The sequence below is a fragment of the Protopterus annectens genome, chromosome 8.part1, assembly GCF_019279795.1.
Source record: "Protopterus annectens isolate FY-2018-M chromosome 8.part1, PAN1.0, whole genome shotgun sequence".
Classification (NCBI taxonomy): domain Eukaryota; kingdom Metazoa; phylum Chordata; order Ceratodontiformes; family Protopteridae; genus Protopterus; species Protopterus annectens.
The window spans coordinates 502,349,796-502,374,982 of record NC_056742.1 but is presented as its reverse complement, the minus strand read 5'-3'; the positions used below and the strand labels follow the sequence as shown (position 1 = coordinate 502,374,982).

The window sequence follows — 25,187 nt, the reverse complement described above, 5'->3', positions numbered from 1 at the left end:
ACAATGTGCTCTGTCCATATGTGCATTGACACCAATATACATTACACCACCTGCTCACCAGTATCTTTCTGTGTGGTGACAATCAGCAGGTAGAGGAGTCTGTAGGTATGTGGATTATGTACTTTTTCACCCTTAGTTTAAATGCTTTAAGCAACATTATGGCTGTGTGGTAGTGCAGTTTACTCACCATTATTAGGGTATATTGGACAATGCAGACATCCACACACATATTTCTGTATATAACAGGGATGTATATATACATGTAGCTGTGTGTGTATGATATGTATATGTGTTCTGTACATATATGGGGGTATAGCTGTATAATTTTCATATATATAGCTATATATATCTATTTGACACTACATAGCAGTAGATATACTATGCATGTGAGAGAGAGATACTAACAGATGGATATGTATATGTATATGTCTGATGGATAGACATTTATACATAGTAGATCATGTCAATGAAGGGCCAACAGAATTGCCTTCAGTTTTACTAAGTGTATGGGCATGCCCAGTGGGACTGTCAGTACTTATAATGTGACTCCAGGCCACATCTACCTGTATTCCAGTCCGGGATTCTGTATGTTACAGACATTAACATCCGACCCTATTTCTGTAGTACTGCACTTCATTCAAAATGTCCACAGCATTCCCCAGCTGTCTGCCATCCTTAATATGTGACTGAGGTTAGTAACGTTACACCACCAACAGATTGACAGTCTGCATACCTCTCACCTGTACTGATTTTCACAGAATGTCCAGAGTTTTGCCTCATATGTTTGGTCTGTTCCTCACACATTTGAGGTCTTCTGGTGCTTTACTGAATGCTGACATCAATATATTCTACTTACTACCGACCAACAATTGTTGTGTCAGACTTTTTATCAGTCGGAATATATGTACTACTGCAATCACTTTGCTTCCAACAAGCTTTATGTGACCAATATTTAAACTCTGTCCCTATGTCGCGGCCTTTGTCCCCCTAATCTTTCTGGTTTTGTCCAGATTTCTTGTACTAAGAGGTTGGGAGTTTGACATTCTGTGAAAACACCAACATACTACTACCTCACATGCAAAAGTGAGTAACTCTAGATTAGAATCATCAACACCATCACCCATGCTAATGCTAGCTTCCCTAGTCCACTGAACCACACAGGTCACCAGACAGAGAAGGATCATCCATCACATAATCAACAGCATACATATGCACACTGTTATCCTGCATGAAGAGAGACATACAATGTGTGAGTGCTATGTTACAGCTCTGAGATTGCCTGGTCCACTGCTATACCATAGCTGTTTTTCTGTTAAAATGGTTATATGGGTACACTGCTGTATTGGGGTTGGGGTAACAACAGCACATGATCAGCTTTGGTAGACAGTAGTCCAAATATCATATGTGCCCACTATTTAACATCTCCCTTGCCTGATGTTGTGAATATTTCAACCATGAGGCCTAGTGAATACTTAGGAACACATGCTATTGGACTGTCCCACTTGGATGTTAACTCTGACCAAATAGCTCACTATATTCTCTTGCATAACAGCAGCAGATCCATACATATGATACCTTATTATAGTAATCCTTACAATTAGTGTGTAGGTTACAGACTTATCTTGCAGATGTAGCAGTTGACAGACCTGTAGTTTAGGGCTGACTATGTGTGATGCAAATGATACACAGCCAATACATGAATAGGTACACATTGCTTGTGTTGCCTGGCATCAGCTATTTTATTATATGTATATGAGTGAGAGTAAGGTGTCAGTCCCTGGGGCCCAAGGTTGCAAATGTATGTGCTATGTGTTGTCTCTTATCATGGCATATTGGGCATGCCCACGTCTGCCTACAGGGACATCATCAGGGAGCTCCTCCAAGTCCTCCTGTGAGTGTGGCTGTGGTGTCCTAGGCACTGGTAGGGGGGCTGTGTATCCCTTCCCTGTGCTGATCCTAAAACAGCTGCTTCCACAGGATCATATTGTGTAGCATGGCACATACTGCGAATATATGTGCAGATATGACTGAAGAGTACTACAGGGGTCCATCAGATATATCAAGGCACTGGAATCATGACTTCTGCAACCCAAACACATGCTCTATAATGTTCCTCGTTTGTCAGTGTGCTTCATTATGGTGTACTTAAATGGGTGTCTGTGCATTTCTGATGGGTGTCTTCATCCACAGTTCCAGTGCATAGCCAGCATCCCCCACTAAATGGCCATGTAGGATGTCTCCCCTAGCAAACATCTGGTACAGTTGAGATGCATGTCAGATATGGGAGTCATAATACCTGCCAGGGCTGTGAGCACACACATTTATGATAATGCCCTGGGCATTGCATACAACCTAGCAATTGATGGAGTGGTACCCCTTGTGGTTGAGATAGAATCTAGCCTCCTCAATGAATAGTGCACTGATGTATACATAAGTGCAATCTATGGCACCCAGTGCCTCAGGATAGTGTGCTACATGCTAGAAGAGGTGCATATGTCTGGCCTTTGCCTCAGGGGTGAGAGGAAAATATATGTGCTCACTGGCATCTGGTAGCATGGCATCCAGAAAATGGTGGAGTACCTGGATGCTGATACCCATGAGACCCCCATCACATCCCAAGTTGGTCTTTAGAAGGTACCTGTGGCTATTACCCTAAGGGCTACACACACCTCTGTTTCCACTGAGATGGGCTGCCCTCTGTTGGCTCTGGGTCTGGGCTGAGGGTGACAGAGCTCAGTGAGTTGTTCATAGGTTCATAGGTTCATAGGTGTCTAATAGGCTAACAGCCCTGGAGCCTATATAAGCCTAGTCCAAGAAGATTCACTGGCTTCATACCGCCCAAAGTTAGTTCCCAGTGTCCCTGTCAAGCAAGGCCACTGAAGTGATCCCCGGGGTGAACCTTCTATTGCCCATCCACTCGTCAAGATTTTTCTTAAAGATTACTCTCTCTGTATGAGTGTGTATAGTCACATTACTCTCTCTGTATGAGTGTGTATGCTGGCATTACTCTTCCTGCATGAATGTACACATTACTCACATTCCTCCCTTTGCATGAGTGTGATGATTTTTAATCAGTAAGTGTCAGCATGAGTGCATACATTTTCACTCACTGAGCCCCTGGATGACAGAGTCAGGTCTCAGTCACTGAGTCTTTGTTAACTGGTTAAGTCCACTAAACAAACAATGCTTTCAAGGATGACCAGAGAGCACTGTCAGGTTAAATGAGATGCTCAGAAAGACACATTAGGTAAAGAGAAACTGAGGGAATTAAACAAACAAGAGAAAAGAAGCCCACATAGCAACTCACAGGGTTAATCTTCTGGTCTAAACTGCCAAATTGCACAAGTGGGTTTCTGCAGGAGATAGTGGAGTCTCAAGCTCTGGGTCTCTGTGAGCCTCAAGGTCTGGGTCACTACATGAGTGTCAAACTCTGGATGACTAAGTGAATCTCATGCTTGGGGTCCCTACATGAGTGTGCAACCTATCAAGCAGTGATTGCATGTGGACACACACACACACACACACACACACACACACACACACACACACACACACACACACACACACACACATTCTCATGAATCTTCATTACTGTGCACACTTATATTTAGTCTCTACATTCTAGCTTTGATTTCCTCATTCAAACTTCCCTTCTACTCAGTCAGCCTTCCCAAATACTTGAAGTTGGTTACCTCTTCCATTATTTATCCATCTATCTTAATTTTCACCCGAAATTAATGCAGATGTTGCATTTGCATTCATAATTGAAGTGCTGCAGTACTCCATGTCTTCGGTGCATAATTGACATTCAGAAGTTAACTATTGCATTTGTGATCAGGTCTGAAGTGCATTGTCTGCAAATCAGGTGATGGCCTTGGGTGTAAGAATCACTGCACCTCTTCATGACTAAATCTAAAGGAGGATACCATGAAGTGGATGCACCTGAACAAAATAGTTTTATTTGTATTTATTTTCTGGGGTAAAGTACTGATTTCCACAGACTGTTACCAGACTCAGCATGGGAGCAGTGTCCGGTTAAATAATCTAGTCAGACTCACACAGTTACACCAATCGAATCCGTAAAACATGAGATGAATACTTATTTACATCCAATAACCCATTCTGGGTATCATCACACAGCAAATAAATACCCTCCCACAAAACATGCTCAATAATTATTTACATCAAGCTTCCATTAGAAAAACAACAGCAAAAAGCAAAATGCTCTTGATTTACTGTGCCTCTATTAAGCCTGGGTTTGCATGTTGCATTCTACTTCAGCTGTTTAGCTGGATTGCTTGACATATTAAAACTGAGATGCCCTTACTAGGTGAGCTTAACATAATTTGGAGTTCTTACCTTAAAATCTAAACAAACTGTCCTTCTTAACTAATGACATACAGCAGATGAGTCTGACCACCAGAAATTATCTATTTTCTAGAAGGAAGAGTGCCCTAGGGGAATTCTCACTAACACGGGTATACTACTAGCTCTCAGAAGAAATTCCCCCAGGTACTGTTAGAAGGCCTAGCCAATATTGTGTACCCAGAGAACAAATTCTAAATATCTGCCTCCCCATATATTCCTTACACTTCTGCCCAGGTATCTCCCCGAAAAAAAGACTCTCCTGTTTCTTGTCACTCACAGAACATTGCCTGGGCTGAGATAGCTATTACTGCCTCCATGGAAGTTCCTTTAGAATATTACATCTCTGCATTTCTGGCTGTGCTAGGTAAGCGCACCCAGATAAAATAATTTAAGGCTATACAATAAGAGTTTATACTGAATACTGACAGAATCAATGTCTCTCCTATCAGATCGAGACAGAACAGGACTGAAGCACTCTGTGCAGAACTGTCAGCACACTTAGCAACTACAGAAGCCTTAAAACAACTGCAGAAAAGCCGTACATGCCTCAAGAAGTGAATGGTTGCAAAAACTGTCAACACATTTACTATCACATGGCTGATGATTGCTCGGAGAAAAAGTCTAAATGCAACAATCCCTACTCTTGCAAGAGGATAAACTACCATGGAGGAAAAATGCTAGAGACATGAAGCATGATTCTTGCATCTGCATTGATGTTTCAAATGCATTGTTTGTTAATCACAGTCAGTAAATCTACACATCTGAAAAAATAATCCTGTCAAGGAAATAAAAACATCACATAACAAAGCAAGTCTGTGATGTAACTGATAAAAATATTTCACACAGCTGGCTCTTAGTGAAAAGCAAAACAAAATGTTCCTCGATGCTGCTTTGAGCATTGATGCCAGGAATTGTTCACCCTTCCTTTCTAAACTTCAAAATAATTTCTAAAATAACTTATTACATTATTCAAGGGACCATGCACAATGCTACAGTCAGAAACAGCTTACATGAATGCTTGTGACTTTGGTGAGTTTTTTACCCACAAACCCCTACCTCTTGCTTATCCAATGGCAGACAGTTTGCTCTGTTCTATTTCAGAATAATACCTTGGTGTATAGTGAATAAGCTACTCCAAGGTATTTCAGTCATGATTCAGCTGGAGCAAATAACTGGTCTAGCTTGTAACTAGATGAACAGATGTCTAGTGGAAGTAGTCATGACCATGTTTTAAAAATTTGCATATGTAGTTCTCCAAAAGAATGGTGACAAGGATATAATTTGTAATTATTAACCAATCTCCGTACTTAGCACAGTGACTAAATTATTACATAAAGTTATATCTGTGCAGCAAACAAACTACCTATGAAATCAAAAATGTATATGCAAGAAGTAACATAGATTCTACCAAGAGCAAAGTGTTGAAATTGCACTGTTCCACTTAACAAATTTTATTCTGGCAGCCAAGGTCAAAGGCCACTCTATAAGGGAATGATTCCCTGACTTCAGTAAAGACTTTGATAACATTTCTGCCCCTATGAATGGGTCTGAATGGAAAGATGATGGGGTCCAAATGGAGAGCTGAAGGGGTCCAAATGGAGAGATGAAAAGTCAGCAAGCAAGTGAGAGTAGCAGTGCTAAAACTGAATTCATCCTCAAGTCTTGGTGAGTACCTTCATGAGGTAGACCCTGTTTTTACAAAATCTCACCAAGGCAACACTGTTAAATAGATTGTATTTATATAGCATATATCATGGATAGAAGTAGGTTAAAAACTAAAAAAGATGAATGGTGCACAAGACCCAGGATAAAAAAGTGCCCAATCCTGGTAGGCACACTGGCACCAGGACTGGAAAAGATGACAGTGTAGAATCCTCAAAATACGGAATCATTCCTACAATGGGGCCAGGCCAGGCCTTGGGGGAGGATGGCCCCCCCTGTTGTAGAAGGAAGTAGCAGTCCACAAAAAACACAAAAACTGATAGACCAAAGAAGAGCCATAAAGACACTAAAGTGAACTATTGAGGTGAAGAAAGAAATTATGTATTGTTACTGTTATGCAAAAAAGCCCAGAATTTCCAGACACAAGATATTCAAAATGATTACGAGACAAATTAGAGGAAAGAAAAATACTTACACAAGAAAAACTGTCAGAAGCTTCAAATAAACATTTGTGTTCATTGATGCAACAGATTTGTGAGAAACAGTATATAGCTCAAGAAATCTTGATCTGCTTGGAAAACGAAGCATCTGAGGAAGTGCAAAAATACAAACAACAAAACCAAGAGATATTTGAAATGTATAACAAAATATGGGCAAGGGAAAGAAAGAGATATTTGATATGGTGCAATATTTATGCAAAGGAAAAAGCCAAATTAGTCAATATGAAGAAGGCAGTCCCAAAGATATTCGAAGAGAAACAATTGCAAAAGCATCCAGATAAGGAACATTTCACAATAAAAAAAATAACATCACAAAGATGGAATGTAGGAAAGAACGTTAGTAAAGCAGAAGTTAAAACAATATAAGTTGAAGTTATGGCGTGCCTGCGAAATGAAGGATTTGGTGTAGAAGGCCTAGCACAGGTCACAGCACAGCAAGATGCAGCGAGTTCACAAAGTAGGGAGAAACAGGAAGATCAGGAAACATCTGAAGACATTTGGCCATGGGAAAGAAAAAGAGATTTAATATGGTGTAATATTTATGCAAAGAAGAAAGAAAAACTAACCAATACAAAAAGAGCAGCACCAAAGATATTTGAAGAGAAATACAGACAGAGGAATCCAGACATGGACAACTTTACAATACAAAAAATAAGAAGACAAAGATGAAAAGTAGAAAAGGAGATCAGTAATGGAGAAGTTAAAGAAATAGAAACTGAGGTTATGGAGCACATGCAAAGTGAAGGATTCAGTGTAGAAAATCTAATTCAGAAAGCACCACAACAGAACAGAGTAATGGATATCCAAATTAAGGGGAAATCAGTGGAGCAGGAAGCAATTGGTCAGGTGCTATATGAAGAAATTTGGAGCCTTCCACAGGAAACCAGTATAAACATTCACTTGAAGTAAGACAGGAAGGGAGGGAACAGGAAACTGTGGAAACTCTGATGCAGTCAATGTTGAGGAGTGATAGGCCAGTGAGTTCCCATATGACAGAGCAACAGATGGCAAGGGATGGAGATGCTATAGAATATTCTATAGAATGCCAGCAGGAACTGGAAAACAAGGGATGTACCCTTAGTTTGGAAGAAAATGAGCTAAGAGAAGAGTTGCTTGATTTAATAGACAAAGAGAGATATATCAAGATCAATGAAAGAAATAGACTGCAGAAGGTTAATAAAACCCAAAAAGTCAGAAGTTTGATAAAACAAATGAACACAGTAATAATCTTCAACCTTCTGCATGAAAAAATAGCCCACCATTGAAAATCTAACTTCATATAAGAAATCCAATATTCTCTTTCAGAAGTAAAGAAGGAATAAAAGTCCTTTGACCATCTTATACAATAGCAGTAAGTGAGAAAGGCTTAACCAAAATAGTTCTGCTTACTGGAACAAATTGCCACATAAGCTCAAAATTAGGCATGTTAACAGTACTTAGGAAACCAGTGAAAGCTTACATCATGGTGGAAACCAAATGTACTTTTAATGATCCAAACTGAAGGACACTGCAGATACTTGTGATAACGAGGAATAAATAACAATGATTTCTTTACTGCACTGAAAACCTTGTAAACTCCTCAATAGACATCATACATATGCTAGTCAGCCATACTATCAATGGTTAACATAACTGTAAATATCATAAATAGCTCTCTGTAAGGATATGCTAAACTATACATAGAGCTATCATCAGAAATTATTTTATGTTAAGCATTCTTCAAAAAAGAAATTAGTTTATGTTTGATGAACTATTGCTGGGGATGTACTACTCTGTTTTTCAATACTGGTGTATGCTTATTGAAATGAAGACTTGTATTTTGTCAGTTTAGTGTATTCCCAGTGAAATGTACATTTTCATGTCTTTGTTAACCATATACTATTGTGTAGGTTGGTAAACAAACTGAATCACAAGATATGAAACAGAATACTGGCAAATATACTATTGCACTATGCTATACAACATGTTACCAAATCATACATCATACGTATCACCGTAACATAATATTCTTATGTACTATTAAAATGTATTATGCATTGTGGACTGAGTGTTGGCTGAAATGTGTGTTTGGACTAGTTCACTTAACTAGTCAAGAAATTTTAAATAAACCATTTTTTATGCATTTATTACAGAGCTACAAGAGATGTACTTAATTAGGTCTCCAAATAAATACATCTCTACAACAGGCTTATCTCAGCTGAGTGTCATTTCATGACAGGATAAATTACCAACGAAGCTGTCATTTAAAAAACTGACTGCCCTCAAGACCTTTCTAACATTCTGTTGTGCTGTACCCTTGTAATCTAACACTCTGTACATAGGGTAGTACTAGGCTAACTGCCCTTGTCGACCATTTTAAGCCTAGCCAATTACCCCATGTAAAAATGAAACTCTGTGCCTTGTGTCTGTAAGGTAAACACCTTAACCATTATACCAACCTCCCGCCCACATACCAACCCCCTGCCCATATGATGCTGACCTTGCTATTTCAACAGATAGCCTGACCATATGATATTTATGTCTCTAAATTGGACCCACCCTGTGCATTGTCAGTCACTGCAGTTTGACCTAATGCACAATGCTGTTTGTTTCTGAATCCTGGCAATAGACTTAAAATTTGATTGTTCAACAATACAGTGATTGTAAGCATCAATAATTGCAATTTGAACTATATATGTGTATTTACAATACAGCTAAATGATTTATTAGAGCCATATTTAGTTTTATTTTTAAAAGGTTCAGTGAATAGTGTATTGAAGTACAGGTTATAGGATTAGCAGGTATGAGAGTACTGGGAGGGCTTATGATATAGGAAGAAAAATTCTGTTTAGAAGTGAATAGCTTCACAGGTTCATAATTGTTTACTAAGCTAACAACCACAAGGGCCTTTCTAAGCCTAGCCATGCATCCTAAATTTATGAAAAGTTCTGGTACCCTTGATAAGTGTAAGCAGGGGCTTGGGAAACGGCACATTTACAAGTAGACGCCTGGGAGCTGAACCATTTACACATTGCCTGTGTCTATTAGAGACATGACTGCCAAACTATGGATGAATTTCCTGCCCATCCAATTATCCAAGTTACACCTGAATTGGGTTAGGGAGGAATTCTGCTTTACATGGATGGAGAGCCTGTTCCAGAGTCAGGGTAGTCTCTGGGATACATACCTGTCTCTCCAGGAAGTGCTATTTATATCACAGGCAAGGTATAATTCTTCAAAATGGGTAATTCCGGTACTGTTTGTTTTGCAGATATACAGGAGGTACATCAGAGTGGGGTCTGACTATGCCTTGTATGCCAGGCATAGATCTCCTCTCAACAGCCGGTAGGAGACAGAATACAGGGATAGGGTCTTGAGGCGGTCTGCATAGGACAAGTCACTTATGCTCTGTATTCTTTTAGTGAGGACACTCTGTCAACATTCCAGTTGTCGGATATGCCTGGTTAGGTACATACCAAAGGGGCCATTGTACACAATGATAGGTCTGATGAATGCTGAATACAGTGGAACAATAACTTCCTTGGACCTAAGTGCCATATCTTTGTTTATAAGTTCCGCCACTTAGAAGGATTTCCTCACTGCTGTAGACACGTGATGTTCAAAAGGTAGATTACTGGCTATGTGTGTCCCCAAGTCTCTGACTACTGGGGTCAAGTAGTCTAGTACAGCTGGGAAACTGTATATTATTAGAAGTAAGTATTTGTCATCTTAGTCTGTGTTACTAATGGGTGTCTGAAGCAGGTGCAAGTAGCTCTTCTTGCTAGAAAGTTTAACAGGTTTTCTCTGAATTTGCTGGGGTGTAGACTTGTGGTCTAGCATTCTGTTGTGGTGTAACCTTAAAATCTAACTTTCTGTTGTAGTGTACCCTTGTAGTCTAACATTCTGTTGCGCTGTACCCACGTAGTCTAACATTCTTTTGGGGTGTACAATTATAGTCTAACATTTTCTTGTGATGTAGCCTTTTAGTCAAACATTCTGTTGAGCTGTACCCCTGTAGTCTAACATTCTTTTGGGGTGTACCCTTGTAGTCTAATTGTGATGCAGTCTTGTAGTCAAACATTCTGTTGTGCTGTACACTTGCAGTCTAATATTCTGTTGGGGTTTACACTTGCAGTCTAACATTCTGTTGTGGTGTACCCTTGTAGAGAATTTGGCATCTGTACAAGCTTCACTGTTGCCCTGTCTAACTAACAGCAAATGGCAGCTGATAAGGACACCAGTAGTTAGACCACCACCTCTGAAATAAAGTACCAGAGGAAGTTGTTCATCTTAGAATTTAACATCCAGACATGCCCTCCAAATGGGTCCATGTCAGATCCACGAAAACTCACATTATTGATGACCAGATCACCGAGACGAGATCACCAACACAACAGGTCTATATTACATGAACGAGCGATCAATATGTCGAGTACAACATGCTCGACATACTTTAATCACTCGATCATGTAATTGAAACCCAAAAACACTGAAAAAAGACAAAATCGAAAGATTTTGTTTGTCCCACTACAAACATACAACACACACACATACAACCAATTCATACAAACCCCTGCACACTCACTTCACTCACAAACCTAAACCAACACACATACTTTTATTTTTATTTTTTATGTTTTATTATATTTATTTTTTTATATTTTTTTATAAATTTATATTTAATTTTTTGTGCCCCCCACACTCCCCCTAACTAAATATACCAACTCCAAGATTGCTGTACATTGGAAAAGGGCAATTTCCCGGTAATTGCACAACTTCTGACTCAAGCGATTACCGGGAAATTGCCCTTTCCCCAATACACAGTGATCTTGGAGTTGGTATATTGAATAAAGTAGCCTCTTACGAAGTCATTACTAACAGTGTAGTGTGTTTATGTCACATGCTACACTCAACAGGAAGGCCGACCAAAACATTTCGGAACTCCAGATTTCAACATTTGGAGGTTCCAATTACATGAATGGTTGATCAAAGTATGTTGAGTATCTTGTACTCAACATTTTGATCGCTCGTTCATGTAATATAGACCCCAACACAACACATCCCCAACAATGGTGAGTAGTGCAGAATCGAATGTATTTCCATTTCCGCAATGTGATGCGATCTCAGAGTTGGTATATTTAAGTGGGGGTGCAGGGGAGCTTGCCCCCCTGCTATACAACTTTCTGTTTATTTTTTTTAACTGTATTATGGAAATGGGAATAGATTCCATTCCGTAATACATATACTTACATTTGTCGGGGATGTGTTGTGTTGGCAATTTCGTCTCGGTGATCCAGTCGTCGGTAATCTGGGTTTTCATGGATCTGACATGGATCCCCTCCAAATACATCTGTTATCCAGAAATAAATGTGACAATTGTAAACTCCCTTGAATTTATATATTAGGTGGTATTCAGAAAGAGTCATAATGCCACCATGCAGTGATAAATATCATGCGTTATATAGCACAACACGGCCTGATGGTGATTTGTGATTCATGAGTGTAGGCGTATCACACCATGGACAGGATGGGATGAAACAGAATCAAAGGTGGGCTAATGGCACGGACTATGCTGCTGAATACGCCATCTAAGGGTACAATGAATAGTATTGAAGTCGGACTTCATATTAGCATGATGTAAATGACCAGTGGTGTGGCCAACCATCACAAAGACCGCTCACATAGACTCACTATCCAACACATTTGATCCAGGAATGGGCAGTCATGAGGGGACGTCATGTTACTGCTGCAGATCAGAGCTGACCATGCCAAAGAATCTCATTAGTATAACCATAGTGCTATGTGGTTAGCATTAGTATAATAAAAACTGTGCTGGTCATTTTCCTGGAAACTGAGTAGCAATGAGCAACAAAGGAATTTCCAAATAGTGTCTACAGACTCAACTTTCATGCAGTCAAACTGGCAGAAAACAAGAGTACTGAGAGTGGGCCAGACATATGCAAGGGGCATGCAGACAACAGGGACGGTTACTGAGTGAGAGGAGGGTGAGGTCATGCAGTACAAGGCATAACAGGGGACTTATATATGTTGGGGGAGCACTGACAGAAAACACAGTACAAACCAAGACAGGTAAGAGGCCTGTGGGGCAGGGGTATCATAACAGGGAATGTAGAACAGGCAGGGCAGAACATAAGGCAGGTTTGTGGTGGTGGGAGAAACTATAATGGATCAAAGAACTCTCCTGCTGTGTAGGGTCAGCAACAGTGTAACATTTACACAGAGACTGCAAATGTGTTGCAAGAGGTTGGTATAATAGTTAAGGTGTTTACCTAACTAACACAAGGTGGCAGGTTTGATTTTACCTTTAAAAGGGAAATTGGTTAGGCATAAAATGACCCACAATGGCAGCTAGCTAGTTCTTACCTACCTATGAATATGAGGCCTATATATGACAGATCTCAGCTTGTCGTCTCAGCAGAACTCATGAAGATAACATGCTAATTGCTGCCACAGTATGGCACATTGTTCAGTGGCAGATTTATATGGCACAGTCCAATGACATAGAGACACTGTCAGTAATGTTAACAGTGGAGGAAACACATATACACACAAACCACCCACAGCTGATATAATGGTGAAAGAACAAGATGAACCACTAGGACCCCTGAGTTTAATGTGGGATGGCCCATTCGTGTGAGCTAAACAAACACAGGCAGCTATGGAGTGCACTGCTGCTCCTTACGTGTGCTCACTGAGCATGGCGAACAGGTACAGAGCTGGAAATGATTGCCGTAGCTCCAAGACAGTCCCTGACCAGAGTGCCACCGTTTACAGCAAATGAGAGGTGTGCAGCTACAGAGAGATGCTACTTATACAATGTCATAGATACTGTGCTGGGTGGTATTTAGAAACAAATAATGCACTGTGTTACTTGAAACAGCACAGTTCATGGTGATGTGCATGGAAGAGATAATTCACAGACACATAGCATAAAAGAGCAACTAAAAAAATAGTGCAGTATGCATTACATGCAAATGATTAAATAATGCCATGCAAATAAGCATTAGCATACTAATGTGTACCATGGCATATGAAAATCAAGCATAACAAAGTGAATCATATATAATTATGATCTGGACAATGAGCTCCTGAATGGCAGGACTTCCAAGTGCCCAAGAAGACGTACTGTGCTAAAATGCTAGCCGAACAGCATCTGTTACTGTCTGTCTGTCTTTGAAGTTTGTGTTCATGATGCCGCACTTCATTGTCCCAATTACATATCAACCTCTACATGCAGCTAACATATCATCACCCCGCAATGGGGGCATTGTTTACCATTACTGTGTAGGCATGGACACCATGTAGGATTTGTTTTTGGTGGCATTCATGCAAGTGGGGAGAATTTCAGAGATCAGTGCATTATCTTCTTAACCTCACTAGACTGTATTTCATAAAGACAGGCTACCATTACACACAAACCCAGAATGTAAGCCTGAAGTTGCTATGGAAACTAACCTCAGTATAAAACTGAATCTTCCTGTATTCTTTACAGAATATTCCAACAGGCAGCAGTATTTCTCCAGTTGTATAGATCCATCCATTCATCCATCCATCCATCCATCCAGTCATCAATTTATCCATCCAAAAATCCTTTTTCCCATTTTTGCCCATGGATTTAGGGTGTCACTTTAACAGTGACAACCATCTAGAGCCATGATTCACACCTCTGGGCAGCTTTCATTTGACCAGGACCCAGTAATGTTAGAAAGGATGGTCAGTGGTCCATTTTATTTGTTTTACACAAATTTGTCTGAAATGTCTCAAATGCCAGCCTTTCTAGGTGGCTCACAGACTACATATATATTTTTATAACAAATATAATAAGACATTAACTAATAAACCTAAAGCCCATTTGGACAGAGTTATGGTTCTTCAGTAGATAATATCTGTGAGGCTATGACATTGGCTTCACTGCATGCATTTGCAGAACTCCATGTTGGGTATTATCCATGGGTGATTTAATGATTAATATGCCTGTGCTTCGATTAGCGCTGCAAGTGCATAAGAAGTATTTGAAATGCAATATACATCTGCTTGGCAAAACAAAGGAAAAAGTGGCCCTGACTGGATACCATTCTGGTTGGAGAACGGCACTGACAGAGCCTGATGAATGGTTAAAATGTCCTTGTCTCACCATTGGAGGATGGCATTCATAGGAAGTAGATGATTGGCTACAAACTCCTTAGCTTGAAAAAATATATAAAAAATGTATAAAGTTAGTAAATAGAGAGCACCAAGTGATATGGGTGATTAAATGATTAATATGCTTGTGCCCCATAGTTTAAGAGTATGAATTATTAAATGTTGCTTCTCTTGACACTTTATTAGAAATAAGTAGATTCATATGAGATTTCATGATATATTTCCCTATGTGATTGAACAGGAATATTAAAGAGAAAAAAGATGGGAAATTTTGATAGTCTGATTGGCCCAGAAGTCTGTAATGTATGGCCTTTTATTGGGCATTAAAGAAAGGTCTCGACCAATGGTTGGATGGAAGCAAGTTTAAATATGAGAGGAGCATATTGGACATATATCATCTGCTGAAGGCTAGAAAGCCAAAAGCGCTTAACAGAAGATTTATATGCTCCACTCCGTTAGTTTTATTCAAGTTTTATTGAAGATTCAATTTTGGTTTTGTTTTTAATTTTGTCTTGGTGTGCCATGGGGGAACTGAGGATTTCTTTAATTTATTTTTGCATTTATACTCAGCACCATCAGCAGTGCAGCTGTGTTGTGTTTTTCTATTTGAGAAATGCAGTATTGGCTTTCAAAAGATGGTATTGCATTAAAAAGATGAGGATCAGCTAGACATCCCCCAACATTTTTTGCCTGGAGCAATTGCCCCTCTCACTCTGCCCTAGCTAGGCTTCTGTAAAGATGGAATATTATGGTAAGAATATAACTTTCCTTTGGTTTCAAATGTTCAACAACTTTCCTTTGGTTTCAAATGGTCAAAAATATCACATATTTCTTGAACCACATTAATATGGTATCTTTTCTAAACCATATAATTTCTACAAGTCATTATAAGTCAGATTAGATAGTGAACACCTGGAATGGGTTGCCCAATAAAGAGACAGAAGCATCTGCTATACTGTAATTTAAAACTAGGTCAGATGCTATCCGGAAAATTCCAGTTGTGCAACATTAGGGACAGAACACAAATTGCTTGATGATTCTTTAAAGAGCTATGAGGTTGTAGTATCATCTCAGCTCCTCGGATTTCCTCCTTTTGCTGCCATTACAACTTCTTCAGATTTCCTCAACTGCTCCATTACAACTATATTTATATATAGTGTATATTCAGACAGGTGGCATACAAGTACATTGTGTAACTTTCAATTGTTCTTCCTTCAATGTGACCCAAGTGGACAGTAGGGAGGGCCATTAGTTCCACACCATCACTTTTAAGTTACAGAGCAAACTAAGTCCCTTCTCATACGATAAGGTGGCCACATTTGCTGATTGCAGATAAACTTTGCTATTTTGCAAGCATCCAGTCCCCCTCTTTTCATCCCTGTTTTAGATGCAACATGACTGCAACAGTATGGAAATCTTCATATGTTACTGGACCTTCCTTCGACTGTCTCTCGTTGATGCATGTTGTGGTCTCAATGGGGACTACCTTTAACCAGATCATAATTCTACCCATATTATTGTCATTTCACTGTGACTGCGGGAAGAGTTTGTCATATTGTAAGGATCCATGTAGACACCTCTTACCAGAGGGACATTCTTTTTTGCCTTGCATGTCTGTTCCCAGGTTGTTCATACCAGATGGCAGTACTGTTGGATTATATGCATGTAGATGGCTACTTAACTCCTTTTTTAAGGATAGTTTTGTATATAATGTATTTGTTGTCGATGAATCGTTAATGAATTTCTGTAGATTTGGCAGTTATCAGCTTCTGTGCTTTGTCCATAGCTATAGTATTACAGACAGCATGAGAAATACAAGGCAGTTGAGTCAAAAGACCATTTCACCTTGCCAATGCTCACCCTCATGCTATACCCCCTTCTCAAAAAGGGCAAAACACATCAATCCCACAGTAACTTTATAGGTACTCATATCATGCAGGCTTAATTTGAAGGCTTCTAGGGTGTCGCAGGGGAAATGTTGTTCCTGTGGTGGTGTAAGGACTGGGAAATATGTCTCTCCAGCTCATTTTATTTATGGAGATTCAAGTCTCTAGTTCAGGTATTGGTGGAGCTATTTGATGTGCAAAGATACAGGAAATTCAGGAGGATGGGGTCTGTAATGGAGATGAATGGGAAGCATAACTCAAAACACAACAGATCGTTAAGGACTAGCACTTCCAAGTCTTTCCTTGTAGCACAGGGATGTTAGGGCAGCAGTCGACTTAGTTAGGAGCCTCTTTGCCTTTCCAGTTGCTTAATATGTCTGGAAAGGTACATCGGTCTAGTTAGGGCTGCATAAAGAGGATTGATTAAGTTATTTTGACATGAATGAGATGCCTTTAGATGTTAGTTGTGCTAAATAGAAAGCTTTTCTGTATATTGCTGCTACATGGTGGTCAAAGAAGGGGGAATTTTCAGTTAAGATTCCAAACTCTCTGAGTGCATTATCATTTGGAGCTGAGCATTTGCTATACTGCATATTTTGGGTGAGAGTTGATTATTAAACTGTGCATAAGGATTTTGCTGATTATATTAAGAGTTCTAGGTGTGATGGCAGCTTCAGTTGCAGTGGTCCTCTGTGTCAGATTTCACAAGTGGGTCCTTTAGTGGATGCTGTCATGCAGTGCGCACTTGGACTGACAGTTATAGCTTCTTCTTTCCGACTCAGGGGGAAACCATTTGCTTTCCCCCTCCCCAGCAATAGTGGTGACCACAGACACCTCTCCTCTGGGGTAGAGGAGACATGTATACAGGATGATGGTCCAACATCGCTTTAATCTGTCAAAGAACAATGTCCACATCAGCAGCCGGTACATCCCAGAGCTGTAGGAGTTTCAGCATCTCTTGTTTCCAGGATTGTGATAGCAGTATTATTAACCAATAGGTCAGTAGCATGGTACAACAAACAGCGGGTATCGTTTGATGAGAGGCTATGAGAATGTGGTAGTGTGCTCTGGATTCGGGTTGCCTTCTTGCAGCAAAGCACATTCTGGGGCGATCAAACTGGCTAACAGACAGATTCAGTAGGTTAATAACTATGACCTCATGAATGGTTCCTCAACCAGAAAGTGGGGTAAGACATTTTCAGTCAGTAGGGTCAGCCTTGCTATGACTTGGTTAACTCTCTTTCCATAGCAAAGTGTGAAAGCTACTTTTCCCTTGTTCACCCACTGGAACAGTCATCCAGGGATGCTATAGTCTGCCAGTGGCCCCCGGTCTCCGATATGGCTTTTCTTCACTGCCCCTCATAAACAAGATTCATTAGAAGGCAGCAGCCTGTACATCACAGGTGATTCCCATTGCTCCATTTTGACTGAGACCGATTTGGTTTCACCTTCTAAGGCCTTATTTAAAGAAGCCCCATTGGCTTCTAGATCCATGCCAAATCCACTCTCTCACCCAGATCTTCCAAACCTTGAGTTAACAGCATGGTTTCCCAAGTTCTCTTGATGGCCAGACATTCTTCCCTGATATTCTATCTGCTTCTCAGAAGAATTGCAGTTAAAAGATTTAAAATGTAAATGGAAAACATTTTCTATCTGGGACTAGACCCATTTTCTGCATTCATTGTGATGTTCTGGAGGCCTTGTCCTCTCTTCAAAGTTCTGGTTACTCTGCCTTTCATGTGCAGCTGGCTGCTCTTTTTTATTACATTCCAGATTTTCAGGACCTTCATAAACTCTGCAAAGCTGAGGCCAGTTTACATAATGATTAAGGTCTTTGCCTCTTATACATCAAGTACAAGGTTTGATTCTGACTTCTGGCCAATGGCTGTTTGGATTTTTTATGTTCTCTCTGTATCTCTCTGAGATTCCTTCCACCTCTGGAAAAACATACCGAGTGCTTCCATCTCAAACACACCCAAGAATGGAGCTCTGGACAGAAGCATAGACTCTATATGGGAAGAGTTGCATAAATTAACCACTTCGGGCATATACTGTGGTGTGCCATATCCTCAAGACAGGAGAACATAGATCACAGACTGAGAACCATGGCAGGGCTAATCACTTAGAGGTGTAACATGTGGATCTAGGTAATTTGGTCACCACCTATATCTATGTATATGCATGCATATATATGTATAAATATGCGGATCCCATTCAGAAGATCACAGGTCGAGAACAAATGATCAATTTTCTAAAAAGTTGAATGATGGTAAACATGTTGAGGTGCAGTGGAGTACAGAGTGGAGAACACAATGGTGACACCCAATTTTACAACATTATACACATCCCTGGCAATCCGCTAACTAGCTTCTATGACTTTACTCAATGTGTTTAAAGCTGTAAAATCACATACTGATACAGTGGCTTTCATTTAAAATCACTGCATAAGAAGATTGGTTCCAAATGGCCAAAGAATGTTTTAATGATGAATCAGTCGACTGTAGCCAGGTGCATTGTAGCCAAGTGCATTGCCGCATACCATGAGTAGAAGCTGCTCTGTATACAGTGGATATAAAAACTTTACACACCCCTGTTAAAATGCCAGGTTTTTGATATAAAAAAGGAGACCTCAATAAATCATTTCAAACCATTTTCCACCTTTAATATGACCTATAACCTGTAAAATTCAATTGAAAAACAAACAAATCTCTTAGTGGAAAAAATACAAAAAATAAAAAACATACAATAAGCTGATTGCATAAGTGTGCACACCCTTAAACTAATACTGTGTTGCAGCACAGTTATACAAAGTTTCCATTATTTTAAAAAGACAGTTCAAATAGATTCTTAGGTTTATAGGCAAGTAGTAGACAGTTTGTTTACAGACCTTTAGAATTCTAGCCAGTAAACTGTATTCAAAATGTCCTTCCAGCCTCAAGGATGGCAACATAAGAGCCCAGGGAAGCTGCCCATTCAAATGATCTAGCTTACATTGAAGGGGGAAAGGAAGCAACTCTGACTGACATTTACTAGAAATTTGAGACTCAAGTTGTATCTTGGGGTGCATAGCAATATGCTTAGTGTACGTACATAGTTAAGTACTAAACTTCCTGCTCTTGTGCACCATCCAATTTCCCCCTCACAGATGAGAATCAAACTCCGTACCTTGTGTCAGTCAGATAAACACAGTCCCTATCATGCCAACCCCCAACACAGTTCATTGTAATTTATAGTTTTGACTGAATTTAGTAGCTTCCTTAGCCAAGCTATGCAGACAGTTCCAGGATCCAATTTTGTTGCACAGAAAAAATATTACCATTTGTCAGACGATAACAGGAAGTATAACTGTTACTGCAAATGTGAAAGGAAGTGGGATTTTGGTATACCTCTTAAATGTCTAGCTGCTGTGAGTGCACTGTGTCAAGACATTTCTGTACTAGCTGGCAGATATACACACCATGACAAAGGTCTTCCAAACTATTACAGTTGCTACAAGTTCTGAATCAATATTTTGTCTGCAGTCATGCAAAAGTCAAGAATAAATTAAACAACTTTGTAATTCAATTAATGAGCCATGCAACAAAATGATTTCAGTTATGTCTAGCAAAAATGCTGCAGTGTTTTTTTTCACTTTTGTTAATCAGGTAAGTGAGTTAGTCCTCAGATCCCTTACAGCTGCAAAAGTAAGAGTAAATGCAACATATATGGGTATTTTAGTGTAGCCATCTGAGCAGCATAACTTGGGATATGGGGGGAAAGTAAAGCTTCTAAGGAGAACCTGTGCAGACACATGGGCAATGTACAAATTCCACACAGACAGTGGCCACATGTCAGTATTGAACCATGGATTGTGGCATTATGACGCAGAAATCTTATGGCTAAGTCACCACTCTACTCATGTTTTATAATATATATATAAAGAGCTTAATATTAGGAAACACAACAGATTTATGTATTACATTTCTGACTGAATGAAATATTTTCTTTATTCCACAAACAGATTGTTTGTAAATGTAGTACACTGCAGACTTTCATCTTTCATGTGCCTTACAGCGGTATTATTGTCAGTCAATCATTAAATAATTGTACAAACATTAAAGCAGGCAGGAAGCGTACCTTATTGGGAGTATGGTCACAGTCACTGACTTTTCCATCTGTAACATGGATAACGGCTGTTGCTGTGTTGATTAAGCCTTCCCCTCCCATATCTGCCACTTGAACAATGAGCGTATACATGCTTATGTACTGCATAACAAGAAAATATAAAGTTTATGTTCAAACAGAAACATCTTGTGATAATTTCTGTGTATGTCCACACAAATACAATGCCTCATTGTTACGTCAATGTTTCATCATAATATCTTATTTCATTGGTCTGATATGATAAACTGAGAATTGTCAGAACCAGCACTAAATTGTATTAGCATCCAGATAAAGTGGTCAGAGCAAAAAAAACACAGTGCAGATGCAGGGAAAATCTAAATAAATCACAAATTTCATCACACAACAAAGGTATGAAAGTGATTTAATGGTTGAAAAACATGTACTAAGTCAGTTTTTCAAGTTTTTGTCAGTATTTGACAGAGATAATGGGCAGCAAACTAATAACTAACTAAACAAATAAATTAAAATATGTTTCTAATCTAAATTCTCTGCATTTCAAAAAATAATATACATTACATCTTACTTGGGATGCTTATTTTATAAGAGGGTACAAGCTGATATGAAACCAACCCACAGAAGTTAACTTTTTTGTTTTTGGTTTGCTGGTTTTGTTCATCAGTAATGATTATATGGAATAACCGCATTTACATTGGAGACCCGAGTAGAAAAGCTCCAATGTGTTGCTTATATAATAAACAATACAACGAAGTTCACAGAACACAACTGTCAGATAGCTTAGTAGCATAAAACGTACAATACATAATAAAATATCTGCCTTCCCCTGGAATATGTACCTAACATGAACTGGCAGTTTCCTTGTTACTCTACAATTGCACATCCTCCTAATAAGTTGCATTATACATTGCAACTTAAAAAATAACTTTTGAACTAACTACCAACTCAGTATATAGTTTGCAGCATTGAAAGTTGAATAGATACAGACAGTAATATGAATAAAAAAATCACCTACTCTAGCAGCTTTAGCTCAATCTTTAGAGTTTGGTTAACTTTATCTCAGTGTTATTTTTCCATCCATCCATCCATCCATCCATCCATCCATCCATCCATCCATCCATCCATCCATCATCTAGAGCGAATATTCACACTGTGGGGGTGGCTAGCACTGCCATAGTGGTCCTAGATTTATTTTATATCCTTATAATATCATGTAAATTAGTATATTTTAATGTATTAATTTCCGTTTTTCTCGCCATGAACACCCTCATTATCTTTCTGTCATTCCTATTCACATCTTGCAGCGTTTCGCAAAGAAATCTGTTTCAGTCGATGTAACATAAGCCAGACCCCACTTTTCTATAGTTCTCAGTGACATTTGCTAACTGCAGTTTTGTATCCTGAGATGTGAAACACATATAACAGCTAAAGTGCCGCTCTTTTTTCCATGCAATTAGTTATTAGAGATTTCCTTACATTAGGAACAGACATAAGTTATACTGCAACACTTCAAACAAACTTAGAACTAGTCATATTTTGGCAAATGAAGCATTGCTTTTATCTTAATAACTCTAGAAAATTACAAAATAATAAACATAACTTTCACCTGCTTTACCAGTACTTTGAATGTCACTCACAGATGAAGGAGCAGACCTGATAGACTTGCTTAGGAACTTTGATGCCTAAGAAGGAGTGTGGGTTAGTGTCCAGAAATTGGCTAGACTCTACAACTTTGAATATATATATAGCAAAACCTGCAATTTGTGCTTGGCTCTCTGACATTACGTGATAAAGCTCTGACTACATCCGAGATAACCCACGTTTGAGTAGCTGCAGCACAGAGACCTGTATTTAAACTTCTCTCCAAACCATACATCCACAGTCATGTATCTCTGTATAGGTTACTTGTCAATGAGCAAGGACATAGAAAACTAAGTTGTGAATATACTGCTTGTTCTGTACTTATCTGACCACAAGAGGCATATAGTATATGGGAAGAAAACTTTAGCCAAAGAACACAAGAAACATACATTATATAGAAAGGAAGCTTTAACCACAAACCATGAGAGACATACAGTGTACAGAAAGAATACTTTGGCTACAGACCTTTTCCATATGGGAAGGATGCTGTGGCCACAAACCACAAAAGATAAACAGTTTAAAGAAAGGATGTTGTTATCATCCAGATTCAGGAATCTGACAAGTGAAATGATACTGACCTTGGGGTGCAGGTAAGTGGTTCTGTTATTGAAGTTTCACTTCTTGAAATTATGAAGGAGTTCTAGAACAGAGGTAGAGCTAGTATTACAAAGGAGCAAACCGAACCAGGGTGAAAGCAGAGACAATGGAATTAGTAAATCTTTTAAGGTTGTGCCACAGCAAAGATGTTTGCCAAGCAATGTCCTTGGGAGTATAATTACTGACTAAGAAACAATGTTTTTGTAGACTTACAGCTCTGTAGGATGCAAGGGAAACCATACCAAAGTTTAGCTTAAATAAAGGGGTAGGTGCTAGCACCAAATCATTACTGGATTTTAAAACCTGTTAAGTTACTAGAAAAAGAGCAGCAGACAGTGAGACAAAGAATGCACTTAGTAAGTATGAAATGAAGAGAATCCGTTGTTATAAAATAGTATTATGTACTATAGTCTTCTGACCATAATAACATCTCTCCAACAATACAAAGGCAAACATAATGCTGCAAGATTATATGATAGTTGATTCTGCCATCATGGGGGAGAGGTTCATGGGTAACCAACAGGACTGGCCGAAAACTGATGCAGTACAAAAGCTACAAAAATGGGTCTGGTGGAGTAGTGAGGGTTACAGAGAATGATACAACAGAGACAAAAGGCAAACGTATGGGAAGACTTATGTAGCCATATACAAATGCAAGTCAGGTGATGAAGGCAAAAATAAGCCAAGCAAGGGATGGAAAGGAGTAGGCTGAGAGAGAGTGGGGGCCACAGTACAAGGATGTCCGCAGAAGGGAAACAAAGTTGCTGAGGGCAGTAAGACAGAGGCTGAAGAGTCAGAATTGGGAACAGTGACTTTTAGGTGTATATAGTAAATGGAGAAGAGAGGAAAAGTCCTAGCCATGCTAAGCAAAACATTGGAGATAACAGAAATTTGTAACAGAAGTACAGGTACTAAAGAATGCTCTCCTTCAGTCTTCTCAAAGGCAAGTGATTTTGGGAGTGGGGTACAGTACAATGTGGATTGTAGCTGACAGATACCAGAAAAGATAGCACGGATGTTAGCATGGATAAAACACGGGGACCAGATGGGTTACTTCCAATGGATTTCAGGAATCTGGCTATTATGTTGGAAGATCCCCCCCCCCTCCATACAGACTTCCAGTGCTTCAATAGATCATTACCAAGTACAGAAGTGACTGAGGCCTGGAGGACAGCAATCATACACCCATGTCTAAAAGGAAATCAGGAAAAATCCAAGGAACTTCAGTACTTTTAATTTAACAGAAATGATAAAGAATGATAGGGAAAGAATCCGGAGGGAAAGACTTGTTAAGTTTTGAGAAGAGAGCAGATTCCAAGGCACCAAAAGACATAATCTCATGGCCAGAGGGAGCTGTCAGACTTGATTCCATTTTTAACTGGTTTGCATTAGAACTTGACAGGGCAGTATTTGCTTAGGCCTCACCAAGACCTCTAATTCAGCACAAAAAACTGAAAGGGTTGGGGATAGGACTAAGACTGATGAAATGAACTAATGCATGGATGAAGGGATCATAGTTTCATAGGCTGGTACTAGGCTATCAGCCCTAGTGCCTGTACAAGCCCAGCTATAACAATTCCCTGGCTATTTCTTCCCACAGTATTTACTTCCCTGGACCCCTATCTAGCAGGGTGACTGATGTGACCCACAGGGTGAAAAGGCACAAATCATTTTGGTGTGAGTGAATATATCAAATGATATTTTTCAGTTTACTAATTTGCATCTATTTACAAATGTTAGCTTACAAGTCAGATCCTGAAGTCCTGCAGACTAGTTCCGTGTGCATAAAGCAGACTTGCACTTTGTTTGTAATTATTTTTCTGATATAAATTTAGTTTACAATAATTATAAAGATATTATAAAACTGTATTTTTTAGCATTTTAGCTTGTTCTTTAACTTTCAAAGTGGAAGTGACTAAGTTAAGAAGTAAAAGTAAACTTTCTGTGCATTTGTAGAATATGGGGAGGTTTTCCTTCCTTTAACATTTACAAAATCAGTCTTGTTTTTTAGTATTTAATTTATAAGCCTCAGCTAAATGATTTAATTGAGAAAATATTTTTGTATACTTTCTATCTAAAGCAAATTTAGTCTAAACTGACTGCATCTTCAAGACCTACGAATTTACATCAGAACTGAAGGGCTGATTCATACTCATTGTCCTTGAGTTCATGAAGTTATGTGATAACTGTTGGCCTGTTATTTCTAATTTTCTTCTAACTTGTCACATTACTGGAATGTGCTATACCGGTCCCACTAAACTACGCTTGGAGT

The 25,187-nt window shown here is 39.2% G+C and overlaps 1 protein-coding gene across 1 annotated transcript in view; it reads right to left on the bottom strand.

Moving 5' to 3' along the window:
• Window positions 1–25,187, bottom strand: part of LOC122810422 (cadherin-1-like) — a 656,917-nt gene that overhangs the window by 76,809 nt on the left and 554,921 nt on the right. The window contains exon 8 of the mRNA XM_044082033.1: window positions 20,675–20,803. Within this exon, the coding sequence (XP_043937968.1) occupies window positions 20,675–20,803 (129 nt within the window). The remainder of the gene's footprint in view (window positions 1–20,674; window positions 20,804–25,187) is intronic.